Source organism: Staurois parvus, unplaced genomic scaffold (genome assembly GCF_062004578.1).
Source record: "Staurois parvus isolate SC_StPar_1 unplaced genomic scaffold, SC_StPar_1.0 ptg000011l, whole genome shotgun sequence".
NCBI classification, from domain to species: domain Eukaryota; kingdom Metazoa; phylum Chordata; class Amphibia; order Anura; family Ranidae; genus Staurois; species Staurois parvus.
Window position 1 is genome coordinate 8,730,937 of NW_028317807.1, and position 13,329 is coordinate 8,744,265.

Consider the following 13,329-nt stretch of genomic DNA (forward strand, 5'->3'; position numbering starts at 1 on the left):
TATTGATGTGCCTGGGCGATCCGCGCATGCGCAGATTCGCGCACAGAGGCGAAGCCCGAGATCCCTGACATTATCTCCATCTCAGAAGATCACTCAATTATTTATCAGTCATAGAACTTACTTTTCTCCACTGAAGATATTTAAGTAGGGACATACACCCCCTCCCATTCGTACAAGATATTCTAGGGACACAGCAACTCTAATTCATAGGATGTGGAGATGTCCAAAACATTGTAGGTATTTGGAAGATAGATTTCAAGTTACTAGCTAACTGTTCTCCGTCTCCTTAGAAGTTGAATCAAAAAGATATCTCAGGCATACAGTGCCTTGAAAAGTTATTTATACCCCCTGACATTTTTCACATTTTGTCATGTTACAACCAAAAACGTAAATGTATTTTATTGGGATTTTATGTGATAGACCAACACAAAGTGGCACATAATTGTGAAGTGGAAGGAAAATGATAAATTGCTTTCATAAATTTTTGCAAATAAATATCTGAAAAGTATGGATTTGCATTTGTATTCAGCCCCCTTTTCTCTGATACCCCTAACTAAAATCTAGTGGAACCAATTGCCTTCGGAAGTCACCTACTTAGTAAATAGAGTCCACCTTTGTGTAATTTATTCTCACTATAAATACAGCTGTTCTGTGAAGCTCTCAGAGGTTTGTTAGAGAACATTAGTGAACAAACAGCACCATGAAGTCCAAGGAACACTCCAGACAGGTCGGGGATAAAGTTGTGAAGAAGTTTAAAGCAGGGTTAGGTTATAAAAAAATATCCCAAGCTTTGAACATCTCACGGAGCACTGTTCAATCCATCATCCGAAAATGGAAAAAGTATGGCACAACTGCAAACCTACCGAGACATGACTGTCCACCTAAACTGACAGGCCGGGCAAGGAGAGCATTAATCAGAGAAGCAGCTAAGAGGCCCATGGTAACTCTGGAGGAGCTGCAGAGATCCACAGCTCAGGTGGGAGAATCTGTCCACAGGACAACTATTAGTCATGCACTCCACAAATCTGACCTTTATGGAAGAGTAGCAAGAAGAAAGCCATTTTTGAAAGAAAGCCATAAGAAGTCTCGTTTGTAGTTCGTGAGAAGCCATGTGGGGGACACAGCAAACATGTGGAAGAAGGTGTTCTGGTCAAATGAGACCAAAACTGAACTTTTTGACCTAAAAGCAAAGCTCTATTTGTGGTGGAAAACTAACACTGCACATCACCCTGAACACATCATCCCCAACGTGAAACATGGTGGTGGCAACATTATGTTGTATGCTTATCTTCAGCAGGGACAGGGAAGCTGCTCAGAGTTGAAGGGAAGATGGATGGAGCCAAATACAGGGCAATCTTAGAAGAAAATCTGTTAGTCTACAAAAGACTTGAGACTGGGGTAAAGGTTCACCTTCCAACAGGACAGCGAACCTAAACATACAGCCAGAGCTACAATGGAATGGTTTAGATCAAAGCATGTCCATGTGTTAGAATGGCCCAGTCAAGGTCCAGACACTCTGGAGTTTATTTACTAAAGCTGGAGAGTCCAAAATCAGACTCCCTTCTGCATAGAAACCAATCAGCTTCCAGGTTTCATTGCCAAAGCTTCATTGAACAAGCTGAGGTTAGAACAGCAATGGGCAAACTACGGACTGCGGGCCGTATACGGCCCGGCGGACCTTTTAATCCGGCCCGCGGAGCTAGGCTCCTCTCACAGTCCGCCCTGAAGACCAGGGTAGCATGAAAATCTGTGTCCTATGAGGATCTGTCCCCCTCGACGTATCTGCGCATGTGCCGGAGATCGCCGATCGGCTGCTAATGCCTGAAACTTGCACATGCGCAGATACGTCGAGGGGGACAGATCCTCATAGGAGACAGATTTTCATGCTACAGCAGAACGGCGTGGGAACACGGTGAGAGTAACGCGCGGAGCAAAGGTAAGTCAATTGACACAGGGGGGACTTGGGGGCTTAATATGGGGGATGAATTAATATGGGGGGTGAATTACTATAGGGGGGACTTGGGGACTTAATATGGGGAATGAATTACTATAGGGGGGGATGAATTACTATATGGGGGATGAATTACTATATGGGGGATTAATTACTATATGGGGGATGAATTACTATATGGGGGATGAATTACTATGGGGGATGAATTACTATATGGGGGATGAATTACTATGGGGGATGAATTACTATATGGGGGATTAATTACTATATGGGGGATGAATTACTATATGGGGGATTAATTACTATATGGGGGATGAATTACTATATGGGGGATGAATTACTATGGGGGATGAATTACTATATGGGGGATTAATTACTATATGGGGGATGAATTACTATATGGGGGATGAATTACTATGGGGGATGAATTACTATATGGGGGATGAATTACTATGGGGGATGAATTACTATGGGGGTGAATTACTATGGGGGGTGAATTACTATATGGGGGATGAATTACTATATGGGGGATGAATTACTATGGGGGATGAATTACTATATGGGGGATGAATTACTATATGGTGGATGAATTACTATGGGGGATGAATTACTATATGGGGGATGAATTACTATATGGGGGATGAATTACCATGGGGGATGAATTACTATATGGGGGATGAATTACTATATGGGGGATTAATTACTATGCTTACTATGGGGGAATATTACTATACTTACTATGGATGACACATACACATCATTCATCTACTCTTGGTCCGGCCCCCGGGTCCAATATATGAACCCATTGCGGCCCTCAAGTCAAAAAATTTGCCCACCCCTGGGTTAGAAGCTGATTGGTTTCTATGCAGAAGGGAGTCTGATTTTGGACTCTCCAGCTTTAGTAAATAAACCCCTCTCTGTCCAATCTGACAGAGCTTGAGCTGTTTTGCAAAGAAGAATGGGCAAACATTTCACTCTCTAGATGGGCAAAGCTGGTAGATACATCCTCAAAAAGACTTGCAGGTTTAATTGCTGCGAAAGGTGGTTCAACAAAGTATTGACTCGGGGGGCTGAATGCAAATGCACGCCACACTTTTCAGATATTAATTTGTAAAAAATTTTTAAAACTGTTTATCATTTTCCTTCCACTTCACAATTATGTGCCACTTTATGTTGGTCTATCACATAAAATCCCAATAAAATTTACATTTTTGGTTGTAACATGACAAAATGTGGAACATTTCAAGTGGTACAAGCACTTTTTCAAGGCACTGTATTGCCTGAAAACATTCCCAGATCATAATCAATCATCCCTGACTAGAACATTATTTATTGCCTGTAAACAAATTTCCCAAAGATGATTGTCTCACATATAACCCATGTTTGACCAGTGGAAACCCTCAATCAACTCACTTTTGGAAAGGAAAAAAGACTGATACTAACACAGGAGGTGTCCTTATAAGTATAAAATCTGGTCAACATGGTTGGGCTTGCCTGTTCTAGCTCCTCCTAGTGTAAATCCTGAATCATCTTAGTGAGACTACCCAATGGTGAGTGAAATGTAAACTGAGTTAACTGACAATGAACCACTTCATGCAAATGATAGATACAAACCTTTTTTATTTTTCCAACAACCAAAAAAAATGTATAGAATTTTCATACTTATCTTTGCTATATTTCATTTTTTGGGAATATCATCACACAGCACCCACAGAATTTGTCAAATGACAGTTTTTGTATTGTAATCTAAAGTTTAGAAATATTTCTACACATGTGCCTACACATGGAAGCTGTCAGAAGTAGTACATAAAATGAACACTCCGGAGCACTTGTTTGTAAAGATTTGCTAATATGATACTGTTTGATGAAGGTTGAAAGAACCACACTTCAATGTGTTTTTTTAAACATTATAACCAGCTTCAACAGTCTCATACACAATTTACATTGGTGTGTGGTGGGTGAGGAAAGAGTTACAAACATCCAACTGACTTGGTAGATAAGTGAGTACTAAAGTCACATTTGTTACATTAACTACTGTATAAAGAGCATTAATCACTGACTCAAAGTTCTGTATTAGTATTGTCAAAATATTTTTTCTTACTTTGAAAATGTGTGCATGTCCTCATTTCATTCATGTAGTTGGAGCTACCATTTTTTTTAGTAGTAGCTCTTCATAAGCCAGAAAGGGGGCTGGTACATCAGCTTCTTGCCGATTGTAAACATGAAATAACACATTCCTGGGCACCCTTTAGACATACACGTTCTAGGGAGAAAATGGCCACTAGATGGTGTAGACTTTAGCTATGCAGTCTGCCCAACAGTTGTTTGATTACATTCTCACACTTGTTTCTGGAACAGTAATCAAGCAACTGATTAACACAGCACAGATAAAGTCTGCACTACTGAGCGGCCAGCAAGGAGGAACATGCTGGTCTAAAGGGTTGCTGGGTTGTGCTCTTTCACTCTGGCTCATTACATATCACTTACACTCTACTCTCAGTGCATCTGAATGGATGGGTACAATGGATGCATCTGAATGGATGGATGGAGATATTGAGTGAGCAGAATGAATTGTAGACACAGGCATAAAGGGATAGAATTCAGATGAGGATCTCTGGATTGATCAAAATGCCTGCCTCCTGGCAATTTGACTCTCAAAGGGCCGGCAGGTGATAGTAGGAAGGACTAAACGTACACAGAATTTTAAAGAAACAGGATGAAACAATTGAGAGTTGAAATTGGGGTGTCCTATTTGAAACACATTGGTTCTATTTTTAGGTGACTACCAAAATAAATTGTATCTTAATTATCAAGTAGTATACCTCTTTGCATGAGGTGCTTCTCACCCATCCCACCCTGATGTCCCTTTGCAGAAGAACCAGCATCCTGACTGGATGTTGAGCAGGCAAGGACTAGCACACATTTTACCCCCAATACATTTTAGCCCCTCCACTTTGGTTTGCTCTTCTAGCACTATACAGGCAGATCATCAGGGGCAGTACAACAATATCAGCAACTGCACATAAATAACTCCAATGCAATTTGCAAATGCAAAAAAGAAGTTGCAGGTTTTTGCCACAATTATGGCTTTTAAAGCACTTGAAAGAAATTTTGGAAACTTACCGACCAGATTTTCTCCAGTTGTTCAAAGGCATCTGACACCCCAGAGAATGCTGGGTATCCCTGAAGCATTTCTATAAATATGCAACCTGCGCCCCTAAAAAACAATGGAAAACACTATGTTTTTAAAAGTTTACACTTCCAGGACTTAGATGTCTTAATATTAGGATTTGCACCCCCCGATATTAAAGTGAACTCATCTTCAGAGATATTTTTTCCATGTTAAGTGCATGCATGCTGTGTAATGTGTAAGTGAAACACTTCCAGTACTCTCTCTGACAATGCCTTCACCTACTTTCCTCTCCATATAAATGACGCCATCTTTGTTCCCACATCATCCAGGGTCACTATCTACTTCATGGACATAGATAGTGACTCGGAGATGACACAGTCAACTGCACAGGCTGCATAGTAAATCCTGCTGCCTGTGCAGATTTGTCCGTGTTCACAAATATGCCCCTGCTGCAGCCTCTCACCTTGTAACTTGCTACATCTGATCATTAGGGGAGAAAGATCTTGGGCAATGCTTCCTCCCGCTTACAGTAGACTGCTGGCATCATCTCAGCCTAGGCAAAGTTACTGGACTGAAGCACAATAATGGCCTTTTAATGATAAAATTTAGAGCTTTTGCGAAAAATTATATTGTTACCTTATATTGAGAAATTTCTGGATTTTATTAAAATAAGAATTTCCTTTTTTAATTTTTTTTTTTATTACAATGTTCCCAGGGGGACAAAGTACATGTAGTATTTTTTTTCGCATCTTCCTAGATCTTGTAGAGGGCCAGACAGAATGCCCCTTTTCTCCTCAGCCAGCCAACAAATAGCTAGCAAGAATATGGTTGCATTGATAGCCGTGGCGTATCTCTGGCACCAAATATTTGCCTGAGACAAGAGATGGCAAAAGGAATGCAAGGGGGGGAGTCAGCTACCGTACCCCTGCATTCCTCTTGCTGGCACTTCCCTCAGGAAAGTGGTTAAAGCTGGAGATAAGTGCTGGCTAATAATGCAGTCGCCTCCTTGCTAGTTGCCTTGTCGGACGACCATGGAGGAAGGGGGAAATTCTGTCCAACCACATAGCTAACCTATGTCACACAGCTCAGAACTTCTGGAACGATTTATTGCCACTGGGAAGTTTTCTCTTACTTCCTGTCCCAGTAATGATGGCCACACAAAGACAGAAGTTAGGACACATACAGTGATAAAGACAGTTTACAAGTTTGCACATAGGTATGACAGAGAGAGAGCTCCAATACAGACATAAATATGGCAGACTCAGAGAGCAGAGCTGAGCTCTTTGACAATAATCCAGATTCAGTATATGAATTATGCAATTCCAAACACAAAGATGTGTGGGAAATCACAGAACAAAGACAAAGGGATAAGGCGACATTGAAACCAGAACTGTGTTTACTCGACTGTGTTTTAGTTACATTTAGAAGGTCCCCACAAAAAAAGTACTCAAAAGGGGGAAGCAGGCAATATACTGTATTTTGAAACGTGTTGTGTTCTAATTTACCATGAATTTCATGTCCTACACGTAAAATGCAACCTAGGCAAACAAACAGTGTAGCACTTTATCTAATAAATACTAAAATTATTATAATATGACACCATTTGTTTTGAAATCTCAAAATCAATACAAAATATTTTCAAAAAAACGTCTCTCTTGAAAAACTTGCTGTGTACCTGTTGAATTTTTCATCACTTTTGTACACACTACCACTCCTACACTACTCAATGCTTCCCTTCCAGCAGTTGTGCCAATGAATATGACCTACATAAAAATGCTAAGTTATATAAAACTTGTGTCCCCTTGTGGGATCTTTACGTACTCTGTGCTACCATCAGCACTCCTTCCAGACTGGACACCACCTTGTAAGCTGGAATATGGCACGAAGAGCACCACAGAATTCCGCAACCCTCCGGCTTTAAGATGGCCTCTTATATGTCCATCTCTCTTTAACTCTCCACTCAGCCATCAGAACTGAAGATAATTGAGATAAAGATCTGTTTCTGGGCAGCCACAGATGGCTTTCTATTTGGTCTTAGTGTGAAAAGCTTCAGAAGATGTTTACTTAGACTTTTTCTACCAGTGTAGAAATATTGTACACCAGTCATCTTAAAGGAAAAGTGTTGGGGAGTTCTGCAGAGATCCTGGCAAGCTGGTTTTACGTGTGTGCATACTTTTAATAAAGGGAGTGTGTTGATTTTATTGGAATAAGTTACAGTATGTGACTTTTATTACATTTGGGATACTCATGATTGGCTAACTGTAGTCCTGAGGTGTAAGCTATTCAGAGCAGGAGCTGAGGTGGGAGATACTGTAATACATCCATACTTCCATATCCATGTTTCATGCTGTTTATGCCCAATTTCCTTTTTTGGGGGGGCAATTCCAGCTGGTGAGTGTTCGTCTGAGAGCTGGTGATGGGCTGCACTTTGTTGATTTAAACACTGAGGTGGTAACCCTTTCCATCAGATTTGTGGAAGTCTAAAGGCTTAGAAAAATACTTATATAAATGGATAGAAAACTGGCTAAAAGATCGTATTCAGAGAGTAGTGGTTAATGATTCATACTCTGAATGGTCTAGGATTGTCAGTGGTGTAACCCAAGGTTCAGTGTTGGGACCCTTACTTAATATATTTATAAACATAGGATCTGGGATTAAAAATACAATTTCAGTCTTTGCAGATGACACCAAGCTGTGCAGTGGAATAACGTCCTTACAGGATGTCTTCAACTTACAAGCCGACCTCAATGCACTGTGTAATTGGGCAACTATGTGGTAAATGAGGTTTAATGTTGATAAATGTAAGGTTATGCACTTGGGGGCTACGAATATGCATGCATCATACATACTAGGGGGAGTACAACTGGGGGAATCAATGGTGGAGAAGGATCTGAGGGTTCTGGTAGATCATAAGCTTAATAATGGCATGCAATGCCAAGCTACGGTTACTGATAGTGACAGCTCTTTGGAACTCATCTTGAGAGTTGACAGCAACAGATTCCAAATGCAAATAGCACACTTGAAATGAACTCTGGACCTTTTATCTGCTCATTGTAATTGGGATAATGAGGGAATAACACACACCTGGCCATGGAACAGCTGAGAAGCCAATTGTCCCATTACTTTTGGTCCCTTAACAAGTGGGAGGCACATATGCAAACTGTTGTAATTCCTACACCGTTCACCTGATTTGGTAGTAAATACCCTCAAATTAAATCTGACAGTCTGCAGTTAAAGCACATCTTGTTCATTTCATTTCAAATCCATTGTGGTGGTGTATAGAGCCATAAATGTTAGAATTGTGTCGATGTCCCAATATTTATGGACCTGACTGTACACATAATACAGCAGTTAAAGTGAATGCTATTTTTTTATGGAATAGTTACATATTTATGGGGAATGATATAAAATAAAAAGACATACCCATACTTCTCTTTATTCTGTAAATATATAGAAAATGACAACAAATATTTGGAATTAAAGTATAACCAAGGACAAAACTTTTTTTTTTTTTAGTTTTGGACAGAGTGGACAGGGGTTAGAACACCTATCAGTTTTTTTTTTGGGGGGGGGGTTTGCTGCCTGTGCCCCCATTAGATTCACCCTTGCTTCTTGTTTTGTTTATGATTATGATTGAAAGTGGGAGCATTTTGGGTTGTCCTCAGAAATGTCATAGAGGGGAAATCTTACAATGGAGACACTAGTTCTGGTTTTCTGGGGGGGGGGGGGGGCAAAGGAATCCCAAATATTAATTTTTTTCTTAGGAATCCCTTAATTTGCAGGGATTATCTCTCACTTCCTATTTTGGCTATGGGACAGAAAGTGAAGGTAAATCTCCCCAATGGCACAGAGATGGAAAACAAAGCCTGAGAGCACTTATAACCCTCTGTTACTCTATCCAAAAAAGAAAGTTTTACCTATAGTTCTACTTTAATCACATCACAGCTATTCAACCCTTGAATGACAGTACTCTTATTATTATTACGTGACACTAAACAATATCCTAATACTCCAAAAATAATTCAAACACATTCGCTACTTAATCACCCTGTAGACTATTTTTTATGAAATTGTCTCTTAATTTGTTTTTATGCCTCCTTGTAGCATTCTCCGTGAGTTCCCAAACCTCTCCTTTTCCCTCAGCTTACATTTATTTGTAACAAGCAGTGCACGTTAGTTGTGATCACGTGCACTGCTCTATGCACACTACAAAATTCGTAGTCCATAGTCTCTAGTCCTTCTGGGGAATAAGTAAGAGAGGGTGAGAGTCTTATATTTAGTGGGACCATGGGGAATGGCAGTAGACACCTTCTAACAGTAAAAAAAAAAAAAAGGGTTTTGGAGGAGGATAAAGCAATAGTAGGTACTTTTTTTGTTAAGAATATATACTTTAATAGCTTTTTTCTTTTTAACCTGGTGTCACTTTATAAAACACAAATCATATAAACATCTGAAACTGGTTATTTGTGTGTTTCAAGATATTTTTAGGCTTAGCAAACTAGTATCACTAGTGCTTTTTATAATTGGAGCGATCCTTACTCATGTGCTGCTACTTGGTATTCTGCACCATCATCCACTGGCAGGATAAAGCAGTTTGTATTGTCTTTCATCCTACTTCTGCAGTTCATGCTAGCAGGGACTGCATGCATACAAACCACAGAATATTGTCCAGAGCCAGACTCTGTATATCTCTGTCTTTTCCATTTTCCTTCACCTATGTCTGCTTTCTATGCCCTTCTGCCTCTAATGTACCATATGCATAACTGAATACACTGTGTTTTATGATGACTAAAAATGGACTGATGCTCAATGTGAAAGTCTGTTTTAGTGGAAGCACACACCACCTGTCTAGTGATCTCACTTTATTTTTTTAGATATATCTAGCAATGCGGGGATATTCATGTTATTGCTGAAATCAGAACTGTACATCATGGAAAAGTCTTGCCTTACTTGTTAAAAAGAGCAATCCAACTATAACCTCTATACAAGGATAGAGACGGTATATAAATAAGTTTGTTGCTTGATCTTTCTACTGCTTAAAGTGGTTATAAACCTTTACATATACCCAGTGAGGTGACATGTCTCAGGTGATACACAGAGATTAAACAAATCCTCCTACGTATGTTGTACCTGTTTATTTGTAGTCTTCTTTTCTCTACATCCATTCAAAGTGCACAGTCTATACAGTTTGTCTGAGTATCTAGAAAAAGAGCTGAAATTACACTCAGAGCTGTAGAGCTCAGTGAGGAGAGCTCTGAGAGCTGATTGGAGGGAAGAGGCACACCCCCTTGACACAACACACAGGAACAGAGCTAAAGCTGTGAATCACAAGCTGTGTGCTGGAGTTCCCTCCTCTGTCACCTTTTTGCATCTTAGGGTCAGGAAAAAAAGTCAGAAGTGCAGATAGCAGACGAATGAGGCAACAGACAGAAATTACACTTGCTCTGGATTGAGACAAGTACACACTATAGGAGAATATGCTTTGTTCATATTTCATGTCAGAGGTTTACAACCAAAGTGGAACTAAACATAAGGAGCCCCAAGGTTTTTTTGTTTCCTTACTGGGAAGACTGACCCCTCTTTCTCTCTGTCCTGATTTTCCCTAGTATAGAAAGTATCTTCCAACAGGTACACCTATTTGGAGACATTTGTCTAGAGCAGGTGCCTATATCATTCAATGGGTTTGTGTTAAATGTTTGACATTTTGTTATGTTTTAGCACTGCAACTTTAAATCTCTGACTGGTGCATAGTTTCATGCCTGGCCCTGTGTGTGTAAGCCGGTGTTATTGTGACTATATATAGAGGGCAAGTCAGCCTCAGAGGGAGTTGGAGTCCAGATCTGCTGATAGAACCTGTAAGAGATGTCATTCCTGGTGTAACTCTTTTTTTCCCCCCTTCAAAGGGCCTGTTCTTCAGGGTCCAGAAACTTTGGACGCTTATACGTTGCACAAGGACTTGTTGCTCTGGACTTTTCTCTGATTCCAGGTATGAGCAGCCCCAGTTCTCTTAATGCACAGCCAGAGATCTTGGCTATTTAACTGTGTTGTGCATAAGTATGAAGAAAAATGCAAAATGTACATGAACACTCAGATCTTTCCTGTGAACAGGAACTTCATGTAAGCAAGACGTTGTTGGTGTCTCTTACTAATAGAAGTGCTCCTGATCAGCTTAAGTGTAACCTTGGTGTATCTAAAAACCTCACATTGACAGTCAATACATTGTCTTCTGGATTGAGTAGCTTTCTGAAACAAGCATACCTGAATACATATACATTTTAATCTTCAAGGTTGGGGCACAGTATCAGAGATGGCAGCCATTCTGAAGTGGAGGCAGGTGACTGTGGAGAGTGACGGTGGCACTGTTCAGTGAGAGGACAGGTGTGCTTTATGTCCCTCACCTCATGGTGGGATACTCATATTGGGACCTGTGCCAAAAGGTCTGCCTAGGGACCTGGCCTGGGTGGTCACAGGAGAAAGGCCTTGCACTGAGTACAAAGCGGGAGCTTCTTGTAATTTGGGGTTGGGAGGTAAACTGTATTAGGTGCACTAGTAACTCATGAATTCATGTATTAAGTGTCCAGGGAGGGATATGGAGGACTGGCAAGGTATGGGGTATGCTCCACTCCCCCATACTGTAACAGTTGATAATCTATCGAGAGAAGAAGAGATAGCAGTGTCCTTTGGTTTCAGATCAGAGTAGGAACAAGCCCCTGGGAGCCAAAGTGTGAAGAGGTAACTAAATGGCTGTTGGTTTTTAACCTGCCCTCTACAGGGTGAACTCCCTGACTCTTTAGGCCTCACCCACATGTCTAAGAGGGGATTTCATCATACTTTGTACAGAGTTCTGCTCACGGTTGCTACATGGCTTCGTTCACAGTAGGACAGGTGATGTTACTTGTCAGAATCTGCATGTAGTTTGTGTTGGGTTTAATGTTCGAGTTGAACGCAAGTTTGACTCAAACATCAGCCATTCGTGTGTTCACCAAACACACGAATGGTAAGGGTATTTGTCCCGCTTTTCTCCAACTGAGTGCCCTACAATGCACTGCACTCTCACAGTGCATTTTGAGAGCCATGATTGGCCAAAGCAATACACCTGACCACAGGTCAAATGCAATGCTTTGGCCAATGACAGCACAATGCACTGTGAGAGCCATGGTTGGCCAAAGTCGCGGTGACTTTGGCCAATCATGGCTCACAGCTAAGTCCATGCCCCACACTATATAAGGCTGTTTACACAGCAACCTTGTGTAGTGTGTTGCTGGATACTGCTGAAGACAGAGGGGAGAATACTCTCCTTGAAAAACAAATAATAACAACAAAATAATATTAAAAAAGACAACTGTAAAAAAAAAAAAAAAGACAGCGTAGGTTCCCCTCACCCCCTTCCCCAATCAATACCAAGCCCTTTAGGTCTGGTAGGAAGATTAGGAGGGACCCCACAGTAAAAAATGTTTTTTTTTTTTATAGTGCATGGGGGTTCACCCAAAAAGCTACACCAGGCCCTTTAGGCCTGGTAGGACTTTTAGGGGGAACTCCACTTCCAAAAAATGGGAGGAAAAAGGGAAAATGTGCGTGGGGTTCCCCTTAAAAGCCATAGAACTTTTAAGGGGAACCCCACCCAACAAAATGGAGAAAAAAAACATGGGGTCCCCTTTAAATTCCTACCAGACCCTTGATCTGAGCACAGGCCTGGCAGGGCAGGAAAGGGGGGGGGACAATCGAGCACCCCCTCATGGTTTACCAGGCCACGTGCCCTCGGCATTGGAGCAGTGTCCCCATGCTGATGGGGACAAGGGCCTCTTCCCTCCCCACAACCCTGACCCGGTGGCTGTGGTGATCTGCGGGCAGGGAGACTCATTAGCATCAGGGTACCCCTTTAAGTAAGGGGGCACCCTGATGCTGCCCCCCATTTGTGAATGAGTAAAGGGTTTCCCTATCCTTTCACTGAAGGGTTACATTTAGAAAAAATGAAGACGCCAAACTTTCGAAAAATTCCTTTAAGTAAACAAAAAACAAAACAGCTTTTGACAAGTCCTTTAATAAAAAAAAGGTCAAAAAGCAAAAAAAAAAAGTTCCATGTAATCCATCGTCAATCGCGGTGTCCAGCATTGTCCCAACGCCGCCGGCTCGCCGAAATAAAAAAAATAAACCAACGCCTGCTGGCCCGTCCACACCCATTGAGCACTTGTAAACAATTGGACATAGCCACGTCTATTTGTTTACATCTGACTGGCAGACCAGT

At 41.1% G+C, this 13,329-nt stretch overlaps 1 protein-coding gene across 3 annotated transcripts in view; it reads right to left on the minus strand.

Moving 5' to 3' along the window:
• The window catches only part of CDK15 (cyclin dependent kinase 15), a 225,456-nt gene that overhangs the window by 129,636 nt on the left and 82,491 nt on the right, over positions 1-13,329 (minus strand). For all 3 annotated transcript variants that reach the window (XM_089670519.1, XM_089670521.1, XM_089670524.1), the window contains one exon: positions 5,075-5,168. In XM_089670519.1, the coding sequence (XP_089526645.1) occupies positions 5,075-5,168 (94 nt within the window). The remainder of the gene's footprint in view (positions 1-5,074; positions 5,169-13,329) is intronic.